The 24,213-nt window shown below is 37.6% G+C and overlaps 1 protein-coding gene across 1 annotated transcript in view; it reads right to left on the minus strand.

Moving 5' to 3' along the window:
• LOC107290689 (trifunctional purine biosynthetic protein adenosine-3) overlaps positions 1 to 19,454 on the minus strand; it is a 39,679-nt gene extending 20,225 nt beyond the window's left edge. The window contains exons 1-9 of the mRNA XM_015819596.1: positions 19,399 to 19,454; positions 14,806 to 14,954; positions 6,831 to 6,926; positions 5,879 to 6,053; positions 5,650 to 5,761; positions 3,889 to 3,957; positions 2,779 to 2,904; positions 961 to 1,048; positions 190 to 275 (exon numbers count right to left, since the gene is read on the minus strand). Of these exons, the coding sequence (XP_015675082.1) occupies positions 190 to 275; positions 961 to 1,048; positions 2,779 to 2,904; positions 3,889 to 3,957; positions 5,650 to 5,761; positions 5,879 to 6,053; positions 6,831 to 6,926; positions 14,806 to 14,950 (897 nt within the window). The 5' untranslated portion in view covers positions 14,951 to 14,954; positions 19,399 to 19,454. The remainder of the gene's footprint in view (positions 1 to 189; positions 276 to 960; positions 1,049 to 2,778; positions 2,905 to 3,888; positions 3,958 to 5,649; positions 5,762 to 5,878; positions 6,054 to 6,830; positions 6,927 to 14,805; positions 14,955 to 19,398) is intronic.
• Positions 19,455 to 24,213: the final 4,759 nt, after the last annotated feature.

The following is a 24,213-nucleotide window of genomic DNA, read 5'->3' on the forward strand; positions in this document are numbered from 1 at the left end:
TCAATAATGTATATTCCAAATAAGTATTCAGTTTAAAACTATGCAGTCTATACTAATGCAGTCATCAAAATTGGTTCAGAAGAGGTTGAATATTGTATTGGCTAAGCCAATATGCATATTTGAATAGACCTTATTGAACTATGATATCAACATGCAGATATGTAAAATATTGCAGTTAATTATTCTCACCTGGCATTCAGGGTCACCAAATCTACAGTTGAACTCCAAAACTTTAGGTCCATCTTTCGTTAGCATTAACCCCGCATAAAGCACACCTTATTGAAGAACAAAAAATACTGGAGACAAACACATCTGGTACAATTGTCTAGAAATACCTGCAGAACAATCATGCTGACAGTTGTGTTCATAATACTGTTGAATATTGTCACTCAACAATAACAACATGTACAACCTAGATAAAAGATACATCTTTGGAAGGAGAAGACCCTTTTCCACTGTAACCCCAATCCTATGGAACACTCTGCCACCAGAGGTGAGAACTGCTCCATCTTTTTGGCCTCCCAGAACGGCATTAAAATTTAGGTTTGCCAGTGGGCTTGGAGCCCAGTACTGGAGGTGGCTGAAGGAGTAAGAAGGCCTCATCCCCGTGCTGCCTTTCACCTTGGTTCTGGGTTTTTTTGCATAATTTAAATTTTTAATTTCTTTTCTATTTATCTTCTAATACTCTATAGGCTCCCCAGAGTTGCCTTATTGGGGAGATGGGCAGTATATAAATAAAATAAGTACATACATACATAAAGTCTGGTTCCTCTCTAAAGCTTAGATAACTTAGTTAAGTACTAATGCCTGAATTCCTGCTTCTTCTGCATTCCTGCATCTTTTTGTATGGTAATTATTAGAAGCTTACAGGTAAGCATTTTTCATTCTGAACCTTGTATGGCAACTAATAAAATGTGTTTATATCATAAGCAATCAACTAAGAACAATTCTCCCACTTACCTATGTAGGGGATACCTTCTTTTCTCATACCATCAATTGTTTTCTGGAGAATAGAATTTCTGATTTTCAGAAGCAGATCTTGAGACAGCTAAAAATGTTACAGAAAGTAAAATTTGTAAGAAAAATGTAATCTATACTCTCGGTATAGGAAATAGGTCTCTGCCCAGTGCCTTGGAGCACTGCTGCTAGTGAACATAATATACAAAGCTCACTATATGGAACAATGCTTTGACTGAACCCATATTATCTTAATAAGGGGCGCAGCGGCCAAGCAGTTATGATGCTGGGCTTGTCGACCGTAACACTGGCACTTCGAGGCCTAAGTAACTCCTGTTACTTGCCCCAGTTCCTGCCAACCTAGCAGTTTGAAAGCATGTAGATAAATAGGTACCACTTTGGTGGGAAGGTAATAGTGTCCTCTGAGACTTTGGCATAAAGTCATGCTGGCCACATGACCCCTGAAGCAACTTCAGACACTTCAAAGATGAGCACTGCCCCCTACAACTGGATATGACTGGCAGGGGAAACCTTTACCTTTTTTAATGGATTATCTTAATACATTACATTTGCATTAAATAATACAGTAAATACAATGTCACTATTATGATATTTTCTTCTGCTCTAAACCATAACTTTTAATCTCCCTTTACAAAAGAAGATGCATATATAACAACCCAGCAGCCTGCAAGATTTGGACATAATTTGGTTCCTGGTTGTATGCTTCTTTTGTCCTTCTCCTATTCCTCTTTCAATGCTAGTGCACAAAAAGATTTACAGGTAGTCCTCAACTTACGACCACAATTGAGCCCAATATTTCTGTGGCTGAGTGAGACATTTAAGTGAGTTTTGCTCCATTTTACAACCTTTCTTGCCACAGTTGTTAAGTGAATCACTGCAGTTGTTCAAGTTAGCAACACAGTTGTTAAGTGAATCTGGTTTGTCCTTTGACTTTGCTTGTCAGAAGGTTGCAAAGAGTGATCACGTGACCCCAGGACACTGCAACCGTCAAAAATAGGTGACAGTTGCCCAGCATCTGAATCTTGATCACATGACCATGGATGGAGAGGCTGCATTAGTTGTAAGTGTGAAAAATGGTCATAAGTCACTTTTTTCAGTGCTGCTGTAATTTTAAATGGTCACTAAATGAACTGTTGTAAGTCGAGGACTATTTGTATGTTATTAGACTTTGTTAAAAAAAATCATAGACTGCGGACAGAGAAACAACTTAAAATTATCAGCAAAAATGATAGGAATAGAAAACTCATACATAAAATATAACTTTGTCAGTGTATTAATATCTTGAAAAGATTGAATATTTCATTATATTATTTTATTATTTTCATTTTATAATAAATTTACAGCATCATTATTTAAGAAGATATTTATAGCGTATTTTACTTACCTATTAACTGGCTATTTTTGCTGGATAAAACCTAGTGTTTGTATGATAAATGGCAAACTAAGAGTTCTTTCCACTTCCTTTTACAGTGACCTTAGCTTTTCTTATGCCTCTCCTCATCCCTCTGCCTTTTTTTAATCCCAAAGGCATGTCTCATTCTAATTATTGTACAGTATCTTATTAGTGAAGTCATGTTACTGTTATATCATATAGTATATATGAACACTTAATATCACATAAACATTGCCTCATCATAGAGTACCATGCCATTATCCCATTAAGAAGTGATATAAAGAAAAGTGGTGACAATTAGTTTACATCACTCTTTTTTCTTAAAATATAAGAATATATAGAATTCTAATACCCACTACTAGCTTCTTTTAAGCTTCCTAAGGAATTCTAACATAGTAGGAACCTACCTGAGGTGCTGGGCAGTATGCACCCATTCCACCAGTGTTTGGTCCTTGATCACCATCCATTAACCGTTTGTGATCCTGGGCAGGAGGCATGGGAGCCACAGTGATACCATCTGTGAAGCACAAGCACTGTAAAAAAACAAAAACAAATAATAGCTAGAACATATGAGCAATGCAATGGGAATAAGCGTGATATTAAATTTACACAGCTCAGTATTATTCAGCTCTTAATTATAAGTAACATCCTGCTTATAACAAGAGATAGGTTGTATAAAGTATACTTATATACTCTAATTTATTTCCACTGGCATTTCTGAACAAAAGTTAAATTAAAATATTATTGTTTATTGTTAAAATAAACAATAAACACATTTTATAAAATAATCAGACTGAGATCATTTCAAATACTTTATCTAAGGAATTATTATTGACAAATAATAACGTCAATATCCACATATTTTAACAAAATTTAAATAGTTTGTCTAAAACAGATGGGGCTTGTAGAGAAAGGCACTAAAGCACTAATAGTGCATAAATCCTGAAAAACATAGTCCATTTTATTTTCATTCATTTGATAAAATATCTAAATTGTATCAATTTATTTTATATTCATTTTGATATTGTATGAACTCTTAATCAAACCCAATATTCTGGTTTTGACTGTTTATATTTATATAATTTCTTGGCTGTCCATCTTACCACAAGATAACTCTTCACCAGCACCATGGGAAATATTCAAGAGAAAACCAATGTAAAGATTAATTGATAAAAACAACACAATATTTAATCACCTGTTTTGTTTCAGTGGTTCATACAGGAAGAGCTTGGTTTTCTAAACTTTTAATTAAAACTTTTGTAGAATGTTCAAAATGGGAATAATATAGCCAAAGTTAAATACATTTAATTTCTATTGTTTTCAGTAAGGAAGAGTTAAGCAGTGATTTTGGATGAACTCTTCCACTGAAATGAAAGAAGCATAAAAATAGTTACCTTGACTGGATTTCTGAAAACTTTTACATTACAAATTTTAGAGGGGATAGTGGTGCTGTGCATGAATGATGAAAGAATTATAGGATGGACTTCAACAGACTCTCTATTATGTTATTTACTTACAGAAACTTCTTCTCCTTCAAGAAGTTCCTCAACCACAATAGTATCTCCAGCTGCTCCAAAGGTTTTATCCTGCATTAAAGATACATGCATATTTTATGGAATCTGTAAATTTGTTATATAGAAAATCAAGTATTCTTTTTGGAATTCCAAGCAGAGATAAGAGGGGTTTTTTTCCTTTAATTTTCTGCATTTTTCTTTTTAAAAAAACACTAGCCTTAGTTTAGCCATCTGCAAAATACCATAATTTTCCATTCATTTCAAATTCCAAATTATAACTCCCTCAGCTGACAACTGTTTTCAGAAACAAACTACAGACATTCTTTTAAGTAGCTTTCCCAATTTGTGAGACCTCTGTGTCCCCATATAAATTACACAACAGCATATCTTCTTCAAATGTGAAAGATCCCTCCCTCCCTCCCTCCCTCTCTTTCTTTCTCTTTCTCTCTCCAGATTTGTTATTATTACAATTTCCATGATCTCCACCTAGCTTTTTTGTTGCCTATGCCAGGGGTCCGCAACCCCCGATCTGTGGACCGGCAGCGATCCATGGCATGCCAGAAACTGGGCAGCACAAACAAGCAAAGCCATGGGATGCAGGCAACACATGAAACCACGCCCCCTTCAGTCCACAGAAAAACCTCTCTCCACGGAACTGGTCCCTGGTATCGAAAAGGTTGGGTGTCACTGGGCTGTGCTATTTGGGCTGATGGATGTTGTAATCAACTCATTTGGAGACAGTGGGCCAGGAAAGCTGTCTTAAATCACAGCTCTATTGCTCATTTTCAGCATGCATATTGGAAAAAATACTCAACATTTTCATTGAGGGCTTAATCTCAAGTAACATATAGCAACTTAATTGTAAGGGAGTGTTCTTCAAAAACAGTGTTAGAAGATAGATGAACCAATTCCTAGAACTCTTAGCAATGGCTAGGTTGGCTGGAGAATTCTGGAATTTGCAGTCTGTATATCTAAAGGGGGACCAAACTGGAAAAGGCTATTAAAAGATTATTCTATCCGTATTTACTCAGAGGAATGGCACAGTGTATTCAGTAGACTTTAGTATCCTAAAAAGCATATGACTGTTGCCTTTACAGTGATTTGATTGCAATATCAGGCTTTCCTGAAAACACTTTAGATGAAAAATTATGTATATCAATGAAAAAATAAACTAGTTAGTGGTCCTTAAAATGCAGTGCTGTAAAGTTTTAGAAGACATATAGTAAACACTCAGATGCTATATTTTGACAGAGCAGCAATGACACATTATAACTTTTTTTTCAATCTAAAGCATTTCTTCCTTTTCTTTTTAGGATAGACGTTATATATTCTTGGCATTAAATTAAATTAATGCCAAGATCTGCAGATCCAAGCAATTTTAAAAAAACTTATGCTTTCATCTTACAAATAATTTCTTTATTATCACTACCAAAGATCTTAAAATATTGCATAAATATTTAGCATCAAACAATTATAGTGTTGTTATTGTTAGACATAAGTTATTATTTGACACAAACTGAATGGTGCATTTTCAGCAAATTAGCAACATCTAAACATAGTAAAATGTAAACCATTTGATCTGTTTCTCAGACTAAAAATCCTGCCCACAATTCCTGGGTAATTTGAAGAACAAAATATTCCAAATCAATCAGAAGCCAATTTTTTTTAATTATAGTAAAATATTTCTGGTTACAATTATTCTAAATGTAGGACAATGAAACAGCTTATTTGCACATTGTTTAAGCTTGGCTGTTTGTTACTCACTTGCATTATTTCATGCACAGCTTGACAGGCCTCTTCTTTGTTAGCAGCTACTATCACACCTTTTCCAGCAGCCAGACCACTTGCTTTTACAACTAGAGCAGGGAAAGATGCACTTGGGGTGGGGAGATGAAATAAAAAATTAAGTAAGCAGGGAAGATATATTATAAACGCCAAGCTCTAACACTTTATCAAATGCTGGGACAATGGAATAAAATATGTTCTACTATACCTAGTAATAAAAGTGCAAGCTTCTTCTTCATTAGTGAAAGCTTTCCATCTTGCAGTAGGGATGCCATGACGATCTAAGAAGGCTTTCGAAAAATTCTTACTTGACTCTAGCTGAGCTGCCTTTGCTGTAGGACCAAAGCATCTCACACCAGCAGCTTCCAAGTCATCAACAATTCCTAACAAAAACACATGCCTCAAAGTCAGATGGACTTTCATATGAGCACACGGAAACACAACTGCTTACATGCACTCCAAATGCATGTTTTTATGTAGCCCAAATGGCACTCTCCACACTCAAAACAGACATGTCAGCAAAGTACGGGGACCTCAACATGTTGCAAAATGAAAAGCTAAGCATGCTCATCAGTCATAGAATGCCAGTAGCTGCTGGAATGGGAGATCAGAAAACCAGAAAAGAGGAGGAATGGAATGGATTATATATTTAAAATATATAGATGGACGACCATTTTGACCATTTCAAAATGGGCATTGCAACTCTTTGTAAATTCTACTATTTATATCTTTTATGGCTAAAGTCTACCCTACAAACTGGGATGAGATTTATTGATATGATGGACAGCCATTGCTTTATCAATCTCTTTGTAGCATCATGGGGGAATGATGAGTTGCTCAAAAGAAAATACTGCATCTTAAACAGGACTGACCCACCAAATATTTCTGAATTGTGATTCAAACATGGCAGCAGGCTAAGATACCCCATTAACTAATAAATAACAATATTCTGTTACATCTGTTATTATATTATGACTGAAAAGAATTCTGTAGGGTCTGCACACCTATACATGTTTAGATCCAATTATTAGCATATAATTATATAATAATTAGATACTGGATATTGATCAGAATATTTTGTGCAATTGTATAACATCAATCAGTTAATAAGTTAGATAGGAGACTGGAATTGCAAAACAAATTATTTCATTTGGACATACCAGCAGCAAGAGGGACTTCTGGACCAACCACCACAAGGTCAATCTTCTGGGCTTTGCAGTATATGGAAAGGGCTGCATGATCACTGATTGAAATTACTATCAGGAGATAAACAAAAACTTGCGATTATTTATTATTTATAGTATGGTTCTACCCCCTCTTTAATTTTTTGTGAGAAAACCAAGGAATTTAGAAACAATTGTTTCTTAAGAATAATTACAGGCATGATATGAGAGACTATCGGGACACTGTGAAAGAAAGGGAAAAGATAGCAGTCGAATTAGTTCACAGCTTATTTTTATGAACAGCCCAGATGGGAAGAAATCTGGGAAGAAACATCTAAAAGCATGCAAAGAGACACCATTTTAATGTTACTCAGTATACATGAGGCTGAAGAATTTTTATTGAAATATCCAAGATTCTGCATTTACTCCAATGATAAACATATTTAATACACCTTTCTCCTATTTTCTCCACAACAATATCCTTGTGAGGCAAGTTGGGTTGAGAGAGACTGACTGGTTTAAAGTTACCCATCTGGCTTTCGTGGTAAGGCAGGACTAGAACTCACAGTCTCCTGGTTTATAGCTTTGTGCCTTAACCACTGGACCAAGCTGCATTTGAAATTATATACATTTTAGTAATTGTTGTGTGCTAATTGTTCAGTTTGCAATATAATCCAAAGGTGTACAAATAGTTTAAGAACTGATACAACAATTTAGTCTCTCCCTTCCTGGTAAATTGCAGAGTATTTTTATTATGCCATATCCCAAGAAAAAGGAATTCTACAATAATGGAATTAAGATCTTGCTTCAGATCCTTGACTAATTCAGGTAATGATGTTCAGTTTGTAAAGGAGAATTTTTGAAGTTATGCCACATATTGTACTTCAAACCAAATGATTCTAGGACCTGATCTAGAAGTCTAATGTTGCAGCAAAACCCTCGTGCAGAAAAGTTCATTCTACATGTAATGTTTGCTTGGAAACGAAAGACAACCATGAGATAAAAGACATCATTACTCCCACACTTTTATCAAAAATAAATAACTCCAAAGTCTAAAGTGATCTGGCAAAGATGAGCATATTAGGCAAGACCATCTCTTACCTCTCTCCTCCTTTATTTCTGCAGAGCTGTGAGATGTACTGTATTACTGTGGCAAGAATTTTGGCAAACATATGTAAAACTGTTTCATTAAACTGGCACATTTAACATTACGCTGGGATGTTACTCTTGAAAGAGTTTCATTTCATTCTCACATCAGCAAAGCCTTGAAAACACACTGCCATTTTTAGGGCAACTTTAGGATTTACACTGTGACAAATCTTTTGCTTCACTTTAGTATTGCTGACCAAACATCTGTAATAAAATTGCATTCTATTTTAAATAATCAAACTGATAGACCAAAACATTGTTTTGTCTCTTACAATTTCATCATTTTTGGAAACATGGTGTTTAGGGAAGACAGCCTTTTTAATGGGTTTATAGAAAAATATAGTCCTAGTTTGTTTCATTCTTTCATCTTAACTAATTTTCTATCTCGCCTGCTTCAGAATAAAAGAATTGGCAATAGCAAAAATATGCACCTTGAAAATGGCATATTAATAAACCATTATTTGTGGATGCAATATGGATCTTCTTTAAAGATACATTAGGAAAGATATTGTCACATTTGTGTTATGTGTGGAAAAAATCTTTGTACTACTGATTATATTCGCCAGAGATCTTGAAACTGAAAAGTGCCTGTATCTCTGGAAACCTTGTTAAATGTTACATTCCAGTGACTGAATGTATGACTGATGTATGGATCTTATTTTCCAAACTTCTGAAATAACATTTGAAAAGAACTGTTGTATATATTTTGACAATGACATTGGAAACTGGAGCAGAAACAATTTCCATTCTTTTTTGAACATTACATGAAATGCATAAAATATAAACATATGTATTCACAAAGAATATCAAGACCACTTCCTCTAAGGGGCTCAACCTTTATAAAAGCAAAAACAAAAACATATAAACTGCTTATGCAATAAGATTGTTCAACTGTAACATAAATAGCAGTTTGGTATTGCAACACCAAGCCTCCAGTTCCAAATATATTTTATCATAAACCAGAATTAAAGGTTACTCATCACCAGAACTCAGCCCAAGGTTTACTAGGTTTGATGTTGAACTTGAACACTCTCAGGTTGCCACAATGCCCTTTTAAACTTCAACTGCAGATATTTAAACTATGGTTTTTAATATGTAATTTATCCGGTGAATCTGTTTTTCTTTGCTCCTGCTTCTATTCCACCTTTCAGAACAAAAATTCTACTACGCAAGAAAATAGCTTTTATTTTAAAAAAAGAAACCTAATTTCTAGGATCCTTTCAACAGAACATAGATGGAAATAGCTCTGAGAGTCATGTGGCTTATGGATTGCTCTTCCCCCTCTTTTCAAACCTATGTTAAAGAACACTACTATATAATAAATATCCCAAAACAGCTAGAGATTTTCTTGAAATAAACTTACACTAAAAAAAAAAAAGTCTGGCTCAGCAACTAGGAAATTGCTCTCTGGTGTTTCTACAGGACACAAAGAAAAGTCTGACTAAAATTCTTCCAAGTCCCTTATTCAAATCAGGGTGATACCGTGTTTCCTCAAAAATAAGACCTATCCCGAAAAGAAGACCTACCCTGATTTTTTGGGGGTGGGCCTAATATAAACCCTACCTCCAAAATAAGCCCTAGTAGGACCCCGCCCACTCTGTCCCACCTCGCTGCCGTCACAAGGCGAGGCAGGTGGGGGAGGGAGTGGAGCTGCCCCACACATCCCACACCCGCTTACTTCAGCCCCCCCCCAGCCAGGCCATTCCTTGCTTGGGAGGCAGCAGGGTAACCTTGTGTTGCCCGGTCATGGCGCAAGCCACGGGAGAGTTGGCGGAGGAGGAGGCTACCACCGGACAGGTGATCTGTAGGGCGAAGCACAAAGAAAGCCCCTCTAGCAACGCACAGCAGCAGCAGAGCCTTTCGTTGTCACTCCCCCCTGGGTCCGAAACAGTCCGGCTCGGGAAGGGAGTGAAAGGGAAGGTCGCTGAGCAAGGAATGGCCTTGCTGGGGGGGGGCTGAAGTAAGTGGGTGCAGGGTGCATGGGGCAGCTCCACCCGCTCCCCCACTTGCCTCACCTTATGGTGGCAGTGGTGCGATGTGCTGCACGGCCTCCTGCCGTGAGCGACCGCAGAAGAAGTTGGCCAGCAGCCACGCAGGCTGCTACTGGACAGGTTGTTAGTGCTGCCGCCACGAGGTGAGGCAGGTTTCACGAAAAATATAAGACATCCCCCGAAAATAAGACCTAATGCCTCTTTTGGAGGCAAAAATTATAAAAAGACCAGGTTTTATTTTCGGGGAAACACGGTATATAGACAGAACATGTGATTGAAAGCTAAGCTGAATTTTCCTTTTTCATTCCTATTATTTTAAGCAGCTACAGATGACATTTATGCTTCTCCTTTCTTCACTGAGTGTCCCAATAATGATGTCTCAAAAAAATGAATATGTAGTTAGGATTTTAATTTTGTTGTTATCATGAAAGCAAAATTATTGAAAATGAATCAAATTTAATTCAGTGAACATAAAGAAAAAAGATTGTTGTTCAAAACTGTACATTTAACTTATCATATGACCATCACAAGAATGCCATGGGACATCCCATTCTCCTCATGAAAAGGATAACTAAATGAAGCAAATATACTTTTACAAATCTGACAGTAGTCTGAAAAGAAACAGGACTGCTTTATTTTATATATACTGAATTGCAGATAAAACAATGGGCAAAAGGGATTCTATGCCTGGATTTTTCATGCATAGAAACAACAAGCAGAAATTCCATTTGCTGACTTGTTAGAATGTATGCTTTGGTGCATACCAGCAAGTGTAATGAACCCCAAAATTCTTCCCAACCTTGGCAATAGACATAAGAGGACAAGGAATTAGCTAATAATTGTCCTGGTTTGCCAAACCCTCTAAAGTGCAGCCCCAATGCTGAAGGTTTAAATTTAGCTGGAACTCTTGTTAGAGGAAGAGCTCCTGGATAAGCATGCTGAAAGAACACTGAGTAATTAAATCATAGAGTATTCCATTAAAAATAGGTAAATACTCATAATGTAACATATTGTGGATACAGAATATGGGCTTAGCCCAGCTGCTAATGAATGTTAAGAATCATTCACTATATTTGAAGTATTAGTAAGATTTATTAAGAACACATACAATAAGAACGCTCACTTCTAGATTAGCATTTTATTTCTCACAGTGGCCAACCAAATGACTATGCTGCATTCAATAAGGAGTCAAGCTCCTTATTACTCTCTTAGAATATTTTGCATCTCATTGTTTCTGAATCTAATATTTTAAGAGAAAAAAGAAAACTTTTGTCATCTTTCTTTTCTATTTCATATATTTCAAGAATTGGCTCCTAGCAACCAAAGTTTTGGAATGCAGATCCAGATACAAATGTACTGTGTACAATAATGTACTAGCTTGGAGCTAAATGTGCAACACCAATAATTTTTCATCCATCTATATTAACACATTTATGAAATTCGATGTTTTAAACACAGAAAAACAGAAGCTCAGTCAGAGACACACAGCATGTCCCGGGAAGCAAATTTCAAATTGTTCATTGTAATCTGAGAATCTGCGTAGATTCTAAGTCCAGAAAGGTCAAAACACTGATTAACCAAACTGCAGTTCTTGTAATTCAGTATGAAGCAAAAATACCAAAATTATTTCTTCATTTCAAAGGAAGGTTCAAAGAAAATTGACATCTTTCTCCAATTTCAAGATAGGAGAAAGGCTCAGTATACACATATAGAAGAATTAACAGGCTATACTTTTTAAACATACTTTAAAAAACCCTTCTAATTATTTCCAAGTCCATTCCCCCCTAAAATCCATTCCTGATTACCAAACCATAGTCTGTGTTCCCTATTCAATGTTTCATCATTGTCTCCTTCACAATCTCTTTCAACATAAACCAACCAATCAATCAATCACACATAGGAATGTTTAACTTTAAGAACTTTAAGAACCTTAGATCCAAATAACTATATATCCCTAATCATTTATTTTGATTCATACTTTGTCATATGTATAAGTGAATAAGTTTTTGTTTAGAAATCTGTAACAGTATTCCCTCCCCTCCCAAGGTCTGCACACTCCAACCCTTATCTTCAAGAAAGATCATTTGCAGCAGGCCATCAACAAGAGCAACCAGTGCTGCCCCCTACTTTGACCCACCTGATAATCTATTTCCTCCAGAATTCTCTGGAGTTGAAGTCCAACCATCTTTTCAACATCATTATCTAAACAGGGAAAGATGGTTATTAGATGGAAATTGTCCCAAACTGTCTTTCTCTCTTCAGTCTTTTTCTCATTCACTTTCCCTCTCCTCTCCTCTTCACTCCTTCAGGCAACTCCCTCCTGGATCATCTTCTGTGGCCAAGCTCAGTGTAACTCAGAGGTTACCCACCATGGAGTACAAAAGGACTGTATCCTCAGGTGCATCAATCATGCAGCCCAATAACAAGGTTTTGCTGTTGCTGTAAGTCTCTCTGGATCAGACTGAGGCAAGTTGCTAGGTCACTACAAGTTTGCTCTTTTTCCTAAAGCACGGCCCATATTCAGCCTGAGCATCTAAGAACACTGGCTTTATTGGGAAGCTATTGCAATTGTTGCAGACTACAGAAGATGAAGTGGAAAGATGCATAAGGCTCACAAGTTTGAGACCTCCAAACTAAATGATGGTACTCCATATTTTATGACAGTGGTTCTCAACCTTTTTAATGCCGCGACCCCCAACCGGTCGTAAGTCGAGGACTAAACTGGTCGTAAGTCGAACCGGTCGTAATTCGAGGACTTTCCCTGCCAGGGAGCGCCGCGCATGCATGGTTCTGCCCCCTGCGCCGGCTGAGGCGTAGCTGGCAAGCGGCAGAGACGGAGCAGGCCGACCACCAGCTGGCCCAGCCCAAGGGAGGTAAGGCACCCGCCGGAAAAGGGGAAAAAAATGGCGGACAGCCTTGCTTGGCGACCCCCGTGAAATGGTCGATCGACCCCAAATGGGGTCGCGACCCATAGGTTGAGAACTGCTGTTTTATGACATATATTAGTCATTTTATTCTTAATGAAATCTATATTTTTGCTTTTACACATGTATTCATTAATTCCATTCCATTAAATCTATCCACCTTCGATCAGGTCTGTTACATCCTTCCTCTTTCTCTTAGCTTCATTTCCCTTTCTTTCCCTTAATCATGCTCTTCCATCACGCTTTTGATCAATTGAGAAGATACAAAGTTGATTCTCAGCCTTAGTCACATCTGTACTACATGCAGCTTTCCCTGCAGATGGTAAGAATTAGACAATTTTAGTACATTTGGTCAATATGCCATAAGTCAGACATGTCAAACTGCCGGCCCACAGGCCAGATGCATCATGCTGAAACCATGCCCACCCCATTGCTGGCAATGAGGAAAAAGTCACGTGACTCATGCAACGTCACATGAAATCGTGAGTTTGACATGCCTGCCATAAGTAGATCAAAAGCCCAGCTTTGCTCCAAGTATGATCATATTATGCTATGTAAACTAAACTCTCTAATTTAGAGATGACTTTTTAAGTAACATAATGTACACCATCAACTAGAAAATACATATAAGTCTATGTAATATACTGATATATGCTGTTTATTTTCATTGAATCATAGGCCTGAAAGGGACCTTGGACATGAATCTTCAGTCCCACGAAAATGTCTCTCGACATTTGTTGTTCGAAAGAGTTATTTCCAACTTTTTTTTGAAAATCTGCAGTGAAAGACCACCCATGACTCCAGAAGACAGACTGCTCAACTGCTTAAAATCTCTCACAGGCAGAAAATTAAACTTTATTTCAGAGGTAGATCTTTGAAATGCTTCCATCTGTTGGCTCTTATACTATCCTCGGGTACCACACCCTCTTGCCTATAAAAGCTTTTTAAGTCTCCCTTAAACCTTCTCTTCTTTAGGCTAAACATAGTTAGTTCTTTTAACTTATCTTCATGGGGTTTAGTCTCCTGATTTGCTGCTTTTCTCCAAATTGTCCCAGTGTGGCAACCAAAGTTGAACACAGCATTCCAGGTGTAATCTGATAAATGCAGTATAGAGTACAGCCATAATTTCCCATGATCACAATGCTATATTTCTGCTGATGCAACCCAAGGCTTCTTTGGCTGCTTTAGTAGCTGCGACGCATTGCTGGTTCATGCCTAATTTATGGTCTACCAGGACACCCAAATCCCTCTCACGTGTATTATTGCAGAGCTAGGTATTATCTATCTTGTTCCTGTCCATCTGTTTTTTCTTGCTTAAATATAGAACCCTACATTTCTTGCCACTAAATTGCAGTTTGTTGGGAAAGGCTCATGTTCATGTCTGTCAAAATCCTTTTGAATGGTAAGCATATCTTCTCAATTCTCTATCCCTGTGTCCCAATTATTTATAAAAATGGTGGAAAGTACTAGGCCCAGGAGAGAACCCTGAGGTAGCCTACTGGATACTTCTTTCATTAGAGATACAAGTGTACATTTGGAAAATAGAAGCACATATAATTATTTCCCTTTTTAACAACTTCTGAGTTTTCCACACGTATTTTGCAATTGTCGACAAGATACAGAGTCAAAGAGGAACTTTGAATCCAAGTCTTAATGTTATTATTAATGCTAATGAATGCACAGAAACAAATAATACATAGTGGGGATTTGGGAAGACTGGTGGAAAAAGGAATTCAGGTTTCTGGATAAGAAAAACCTGTGCTAGCCTAGTTTTATTTTATTTTTTTATTCTTCCAGCAAATTTACAAAAGAGCAATGAATGCAGGAAAGCCAAAAATTTATCAATACAAAAGACTGAAAGACAAATTCTTAAGTGCTGTATATCTAATTTCACTTTTCTATAGTTACCTGAATTAGAAATTTTCCCATCTTTGGCTGTTCCAGCATTTCCTGGAGCAACCAGTACTTGTTTCAGGTGTGCAGATTGTGCTAGTTTCCAAGCCAGTGCATGTTCTCTGCCTCCGCTGCCAATCACAAGCACTCGATTAGCCATCAGTCTGTGGAGAAGGAAATCATACAAACATTAGATGTTGCACTGAGTTATTGCTTCAAAAATGTGGTTTGTACCTTTATCACAATACTGTAAAATTTCTTTCTTCCTCTAAGAGAAGCCATGTTTGTATAAAACAATCCAAAAGTCTGAACTTCCAATCTACCCATTCATATAGCAAATTATAACAATAGTGTTAAAAACGTCATTGTGTAAGAGGAATGCTATAAGCAGTGCTTCTTCTTATTCTATTTTAGTGCAGTATTTAATGCGCCTACATTCCAACTTTAAAAAATCCATAGAGTTAATTGGGGCTACACCTCAGGAAACATATTTTGGATTGCAGCCTGAGCCATGCACAGGAAAAATAGGAACCCCAATCTTTCCTGGATAGGACATGGAGTTCATTTCATCCCATTTACTTCTAATCAGCCAAACTGCACAGCCACCCACTTATTTCAGGTATATTTTGTCTCTTTTTCCTTAGCAAAACTACAAAGAATTAAAACTGGTGGATCATCTTATTTGTGGGGTCTCTATTTAGAGTAGGGTTTTTGACTGTTGAAGTCCATCTTAAAGTTGCCAAGTTTGAAAAACCCAAATTTAGAGTAACTCAGTTACTCAGTTTTGGCTGCACGTGATGTCAGATGTCATGAACATAATGGCTAGGCCAGTGGTGGCGAACCTATGGCACGCGTGCCAGAGGCGGGACTTAGAGCCCTCTCAGGGGGAACACACGCCACCATTGCCAGCAGCTTGTGCAGGTCCATTAGGCCGCCGCCGCTGCCCAGAACGGCAGCCCCACCAGGCATAAAGGAGGCAAAGTGGCCAGCTAGCAAGCTCAAGTAGAGGTCGTAGAGCCCCACCAGGCATAAAGGAGGCAAAGTGGCAAGCTAGCAAGCTCGAGTAGAGGTCGTAGAGCATGCCCACACCCAGCAAGCCAAAGGCCACCCCGAGCAGGGAAAGCCGGATCCCCATTGGCACCATGGCCCTCCAGTCTCAGCTAGGATTGCATGCCTCCCCCCATCTATGATGGGCCTCTTGCCCACCGCCCTACCCACGAGACCCCCTGGATCTGCCCCAACCCTGCCCGGCCCCCACAGGCGTCCCCCCCATGAGCAACATCGAGGTGGCCATGCCCACCCCACCCACCCAGTCTGCCATGACAACCGCAGCCATGCCCACCCAGTGGGCCACGCCCACTCAGTGGGCTATGCCCCCCCCGAGGGCACCACAATACTGATGCGGCCCTGGCACTTTGCAATAAATATGTGGGTTTTGGGTTGCGGTTTGGGCACTCAGTCTCTAAAAGGTTCGCCATCACTGGGCTAGGCAAAGGAAATTTCCTCTTCTGTGTAATATAAGTTTCTTTGTCACTTAAATGGAAGGTAGAACCAAGTGCTTCCAGCTGCTATATTAGCAATTACTGAACACTGATAACAAGTAACGATAATAGCAAAAGACAGCTTGCCCTGGATTTCCCTAATTATATTCCTGCAACAACATTATGAAACAATTTGGACTAAGACAATGACTGCCTGGCTCAAAGTTCCCCCGGGAGTTCCATGTATGAATGGGGATGTAAATCTGACTTTCTCTAGCTCAGGACCAATCTTTACATATCAAAGAATATTCACTCCTAGAATTAACCAATCCCAAACAAACAAACGTCACTTGTGCATTTTGAAGAGACATTTTGTAATAGAGAAATATTTTATACCTGTAATACTTTTAAGCATGTATGATTACCAATATAATTGTTTATGCAGTTGAAACACTTGTTATGATTTAAAAAAAAATACACAACGTAAGACTGACAAGACTGATAAACTGCCTTTGCAGATATGGAAGCTTTTATATACTGAATGCTGCCAGGAAAATAGCTTGCTATTTAGTTAAAAATTGCACTCAGCAAAGCTGAACCTCTGTTGCAATCTTTGCAAATATGGCATTTGCCCTTCTCCTCCCCCTGTGATGTCATCCTTATTCAGGTCATTTCCCTCTCCCTTGTCAATGTAAACAATTCCTCCTATTGCAAAGTATAGATAAAAGCAAATCTTGCTTTTAAAACCTGGGGGGGGGGGGAAGAGAAAGAGGCCCATGTAAAATGTAATGTCAAAATGGCCATGGGACTGGCAAGGAAGATACCCACTTAAATAAGAGCCTTCTCTAAAGCAGAACTTTCTTTGGTAATAAGCATACATTCCCATTCCCAGGCAGAGCGCTGTCATGGATTAAGCAGACTTTGTTGGTTCACCTAAATTTTGCCCATTAAGACATATATATTATTCCTCAGGGGCTAAGAGTGGAAAGAAAAGAAGGAAAAAGAATCACAGCCCTTCTGCTGCAACAGTTTTTACTTCTATCCAGAGGAAATTTAAACAAACTCTATAGAACTGCGAAGCTCATTAATTCAGAAAACAGCAATGAAACATTTTAGTCTATACAGGTAGTTCTCAACTTACAACCAGTCGCTTAGCGACTATTCAAAGTTATGACAAACCCCCAAAAGCTACTTACAACCTGGTTCTGGAGTTCCAATGACTGCAGAAACCCCTGCAGCTGCATGATGCCATTTTGGGTGCTTAGCAACTAGCTCTCCTTTATGGCTGGTTATCAGCAAAAATTGACCATAGGAGTACATTGATTCGCTTAATGACCACAGCATTTGATTAATGACTGCAGCAAAAGTGTCATAAAACTGGGATCGGTCATGTGGGTGCCTCACTTTATGAACGTCATGATTTACAGTGGAAATTACAAGCTTCATTATATACCTCTGTTGCAAGGACTACCTGTACATGTGTGCAGCTATCTGAAAATAAATTTGACTTAATAAAGGAATTTGTTTTCAAGAAGGCATGAATAAGATTAGACTGCATAACTACCAGAAAGGTTTTTGTTTTTTTTTAAAATCTAAATTATGATATGTAAAGCTACATAGCCGTGTTTCCCTGAAAATAAGACCTGGTTTTATATATTTTTTGCCTCCAAAAGAGGCATTAGGTCTTATTTTTCAGGGAATGTCTTATTTTTTACACTGTCTCACCTTGCAGCGGCGGCACCAACAGTTCCATCCAGCAGGAACCTGTGTGGCCACCGGTGGCCCACTTGTTCTGTGGCTACTCGCCGCCACTCGTGTGTCGCCCCTGGCCTCCGTTTCGCCGGCAGAGGCCTTCAGGAAAGACCTCTGCAGCTGAGAATGGAGCCCTGGGTTGATGTGCACGAGTGGCAGCGAGCGGCCGCAGAAGTGGGCTGGTGGCGGCCACGCAGGTTCCTGCTGGATGGGGCTGTTGGTGCTGTCGCCGCGAGGTAAGATAGATGTTGGGGTGTGGGAGGCCTGGCTGCGGGGGCCCTGAGGTAAGCGGATGCAGGACGCATGGGGAAGTTCCACCCCCTCCCCCACCTGCCTTGCTTCAGCTTGTGGCAGTGGCACTGCAAACAACCAGATAGAATGGGCGGCCGGCCAGCTGCGCAGGCTCTTAATTAGAGCTTATTTGGGGGGGGGGGTAGGGCTTATATTAGGTGCATGTGTAAAAATCAAGCTAGGTTTTATTTTTGGGATAGGTCTTATTTTCGGGGATACACAGTATTTAAAAAAACCACGTTTCTTTCTGATATTCTTAATTTGTACAACTGCCATTTGCTACACTTGATCATCTTTAAAGCTTAGATTAAAAAAAACTTTGATACAGAATTCATAAAAACTAATCTGCTTTGCAAAGATGAAAAATAAAGTAAATGAAATTCTATACATTTGCCTAGAAATTGGCTGCACAATTTAAGACAATACTAAAGACAGTGCTGAATTGACATATATGGAATTGTATTATGAGTTTACAAATCCTATGCACACTTCAGACTAAATCCTATAGAATTTTGTTGATTTTATTTCTCAAGTAATCCAGCTACAGACTTGTCATTCGATGTACATGAAACCCAACTGAGCATTCTGGATTGTAGCAATGAAGTGGGCTCACACATCATAATAAAGTATGATTTTTTAGTGGTCGTTTGCTGATTAAACCACAATAGTTGGTGGCCACATTGTGATAACTTAAAATTACTTGAAATTGCACACTGTCAAGAAAGTTCATCGTATTTAATTGTTGTGAGGACTTTAATTTGGAGCGATTCAAATGGGAGGGCAGAGAGAGAACTGTCTATAATTAAAACGCAGCAAAAAATTACTGACGTGGAAAGAAATTCTTTAATTTGATTAGAGAAATTATATGTACTAATTTCTCATTTAGAATTTGTATTTAGTAACAAATACATCTTTTTTGAAAAGATCTGTGGTGTTAAAGAACTATGGAAATTACTTTCAGTAAAGGTATTTACAGTTATAATACAATATCCAACCCTTCAAAGATAGTGCTAATTATAATGATCAAAGAAGTCATTCCCCTGGAACGATGCTAAGAGCTAACAATAACACACAGTGTACTTACTGTGATAGCAGCAATTTGCAAAGAGGGATATCAAATTCCAAAAAGTCAGGAAAAAAAGGAAAGAAATAGAGAGGTGCCTTCAGCTAAAAGATATCAGGTCCATACTGACGATGTTAGGCAAGTAACCAATGAAAAGAAGAGTTCAGATCAGCGTCAAAAGAAAGGGCGGTTACAACTGATAATTTATATGCATTTTCCAAACAAGTTTATCTATAGTAGGAGAAAAAAAATTATAGTTAATTGCTATGACAATTGTTCCCCATATCCAAAAGTCTGCTCAGTATTTTAAACAACATTCTATGCTATTCTGAAAACTGAGAAAGTTTTCAAATATAGAACAGTATGGAAGATAAAATGGAGATTTACAGTTCAAAGAAAAAGCAGAAAATCCCACTAATGTGCCAGGTTTTTTTTAATATTTTATTAATTTTCCAATTTTACTTTTGAATATTTAAAAAGCAACATGGTGACTGGGTTAATCAATAGCTCAATGTCTTTCTTGCAACAACTTTTTGGATTCCGGCCGTATTTAAATATTTGTGTTTAGCATTTGATAGCTTTTGAGCCCAGACTAGATCATCCAGATACTAAATACTGTAGTTACTAGTTAAAAGTTGGATGGAAAACCATCAGGGAATCCCAGGTCGTAGGTTAAACTAGAAAGTTGAAAAACAACCCAGAAAAAGGCAAAACATTTTTGTCCAGATTCCTTAAACCAGCAAAATCCATGCCTGGAATTTATCTATATTACTTGTTTGACCTTGCTGCAAATAACTTATGCAAACACCTATTCTCCTAATGTTATTTATCTATCTGTGAGGCAAGGACAATTATAATTCCCCTCGACACTGAATTGTGTTATATATCAACATTTAAATTCATGGGTCTTGTTTTAAAATTTAGAATTTGCTTTGAATATTCCTCCTTCCCCATTACTTCTTTGACCTTAAACTAGTGGGAAAGTATTGGCAAGCTGGAGATGCTTAGCTCTTTTTTCTTGTTTTTGATGATTTTTGACTATATACATAACAACTGTACACCAGTGATAATCATACAATATATTTTTAAAACCTATATTCTTCAGCACCTACAGATGCTTATGTGTTCTTACTGGACTTTTCAAAAAGCCAGCAAAAGTGTAAACTAACATTTTACATTGTAAGTTGGAACTCATTGGACTCCACTGAAAAGAAGCAACAAAAACTAAACGGACCGGATTCTGCTGTAGGGTGCCAATACAAGTGACCTGCATAAAAATGCAATGAAAGCATGTTTGTCCACATGTAGCTATATGAATTAAAGCAAGTGAAAAGCAGTGGCAGTAAGACTTTCAACTGTCTTACAAATGCAGTACTGCAAACAGCCCTGAACAATATTACCAGAAATAATAAAACATATATGAGCTTTTCAACCCTGTCTACTATTTTATATGCTATGTATTGGAATGTGATATTAAACAGCAATCCTGCATTATAGATGTCTTCTAAACAATTGCTCTGGGGGGAAAAACCCTCAGCAATGTTTAAAAGGGGCTCTACAGGTAGTCCTCGGTTAACAATCATTTATTCAGCAACCACTCATAATTATGACAGTGATGGACAAGGGGGACTTATTGCCAGTCCTTGAAGTTGCAGGTGTCATAGGGTCCCTGCTATGTGACGTGATCATAATTCAGATGCTTGGCAATTGGCTTGCAATTATGATGGTTGCAGTATACTATAGACATGTGATTTCCATTTGCCACCTCGCCTGCTGGGTTCCCACAAGCAAACTAAATGGGGAAGTTAGCAAGAAGTCGCAAATTGCTCCTGCTCTATTCCCCCCCCCCTCAAGAGGAGCATCCAAGTGGCATGGGGATCTTGTACTCCTTGGTGCCTGTCCATGGCACCTGCCTGCACTCTGTAGTGCTTACCTGTAGCACCCACCCAGCCGTAGCTCTCACTTGATGGCCTGCTTGCCTGGGATGAGCTTCAGCACCTCTTCCCGTGTCACATAAGGTCCTTACAATGACCTGCATAGTCCTCCCTTAATGGCGTCAAAAAGGAACTGCCATCAGTAATGCAATCACATGACATCACTTTATGAAGAGCATCTAGAAGCTGCAATTAATGCAAAATGCATTCGTGTGGGCATTTATGGGTCCTCCCTGATTAGGGCATTGTCCCATTAGTTACACTGGTTGTCAGTATACTTCCGGGTTCAATCCAAGGTGTAGGTAATGTAAACTTCTATATGACATGGGACCAGATTACTTGAGGGACCTCTTCTCCCTGGTTACATCTAGAAATCCCATCAAATCCGGCAGAAGAGGCATGTTACGTGTCCCATTTATTAGGGTGTCATCAGGCCTGAGGACCCAGTTGCAATGTGAAGTTGTTCATTGGTTTTGCTGAAAGTTGTGAATGCTTTTGGTAACTTGGCTGTTGAATGTGTTACAGTTTTATGTTTTGTCTATTTGCAATTAGTTGTTTCTGATGCTGCCAAGGGTTAAGCATGTGAGATGAGCAGGTATACAAATTGTATAAGTAAATAAATAAAATAACTTGAGAAAAAACAAATCAATTGGAGTTGAGGTGCAATAAGAGAATGAAACTCAAGCTAAAGGAATATAAAGGAATCTGCAATTCTTTCTGAATACTAAAAAGAGCTTTTCAGATTGACAAAACTTTCTTTGATATCAGCAACATAAATTGTCAACAAGTTGCAATAATGTTTTCATTTTTAAATAATGCAAATAATTTGTCATTCTTTCTTTAATTATACTGAACACTTCTCCAAATAGTAATAGTAATCTTTGGGATACTGGAAATATTAGATATTGCTTGGTTGAAAAATACTAAAACCAGCAATGCAATCCGAGGTGTTTGAAATAACTTCAGGGATGAAAAATAAAAGCAAACAAACAAAAAACACTCAGTAATTGTACACCGAAAAGAAATCACATTTTGCCTGCCATTCGCTACAAATATGACCTAGAAAAAAATCTCTATAATTATTAAATTGTTTTTTTATTTAACTGATCTTCTATTTTTTTAAATTCTTTATAACATGACAAAACAGCTATTGTAATATGCACATCTAACAGTTATTCTATGATTTTTTCTGAAAATATCTGGTAATATCTGCTTTAATATCACGTCCATGAATACAATGCTGAAAGGCCAACACACAAGTTTTCTAATACTATAGTATCCATTTGTGCTGTTAACAAACTGAAGTAGCTCCGATGATTATGACTTTTTAAGAAAATGCATATATTAACAGCCTAATATGAAAATTAGAGAAACTTATTTTCAATAAATGCAAACAATCCTAAAACAAAACTGTTTCAAAATTACGGTAACATGGTTTTTGCATAGCAGAATGCAGAAAAATAAGACATTACTCAATTCACTCTTGATTCACACAGAGTTCCTGCCTGCCTACTGCTTACCTATTTATATTTTAGCAATCCAGCATTATATAGAATGATTATTAAATATGTACTGATATTTTACATCTATCTTTCTAACACACATTAGGAATATGCTCCGACGATTTCCAGCTACTCATGTTTATTGGGAATTCTAAGAGTTAGACCCAATGTACTCTGGATAGTAAGGAAGGAAAGTCTGATTTATATGGAAAAAGAAAACAGGTTTCCACATGAGGCAAAGACTTGTATAAATCTGACCTAAGTTCCCATGTGATTTTAAACTTTTATAGCATTAATAAACATCCAGACAACTGTAGTTATGGCATTTCGTTAATTTTTTCTGCTATTTCCATTCTATATCACTGTTTATTATTTAGAGGATCCCAGAGCATTAATCACGTCACACTTACACAGCATATCCACCCTAAATTTCTCGATATTTTGTAAAAATATAAAGTCATGACTCTTCACGAGCAGTAGACATGTATACAACATTAAAGGAATAATTTTAGTTTTGCAAAACTGCATACAGATATTTCAAATTCCTGTAAAATTCAATAGGTTAATGAATATGCCGAACATTGTCGTAAAAAAATACACAAGGAACACACGAAAAACACAACCATTTATATGAAGAAATTGAAAATAAAAAGCCTACTCGGAACTGGAGAAAAAACAGCAAGAAAGAAATTTGCAAACGCTTACCACGAGGTCAAAAATTAGTCTCCTATCTCATTAAGCAGACAAAACAGACTATTACATTTTTTTAAAAAAGCACACCATAATAATGTGCTAATTTTATTTTTTCTTTTCTTTCTCCGAAATAAATACTGAAAACTTACTTTTGGGCGGACAACTTTTAAACAGCAAGCATACACTTTCCCACCAGCGTATGCTAAAAACTACTTCTCCCAGAATGCTGCTGTTTCAGCGATCTTTAACCCTTCTCAGGGAAGGAGAAATAGAACTGATTTCCTAATGACAGAGGGATTTATTCATGGTCATAGCCTAAAAAACTGAAGTTGAATATCTGGGAATCTAATCTAAACATTTAGATTAAACAACATTAATTACACAACAAGCTAGTGCTTACAAGCGTATTTGCATCGGTGCATACTTGCTGTTATAGAAAACTTTTGAGGTAGCAAAAGTAGCAATAGCACTTAGACTTATATTCGACTTCATAGTGCTTTGCAGCCCTCTCTAAGCGGTTTAGAGTCAGCACATCGTCCCCAACAATCTGGCTCCTCATTTTACCGACCTCGGAAGGATGGAAGGAACATGCTATATCATTAGAAATCATATTTCAAAACTGCATTGCATAGTTAGTCTGTATGATTTAATGCAGTATTTTTCACTTAAACTTTGGTTGAAACATTAATTCTCTAGTATTTTTTAAT

This window comes from Protobothrops mucrosquamatus, unplaced genomic scaffold (genome assembly GCF_001527695.2).
Source record: "Protobothrops mucrosquamatus isolate PMUCROS unplaced genomic scaffold, P.Mucros_1.0 scaffold_149, whole genome shotgun sequence".
Taxonomy (NCBI): Eukaryota; Metazoa; Chordata; class Lepidosauria; order Squamata; family Viperidae; genus Protobothrops; species Protobothrops mucrosquamatus.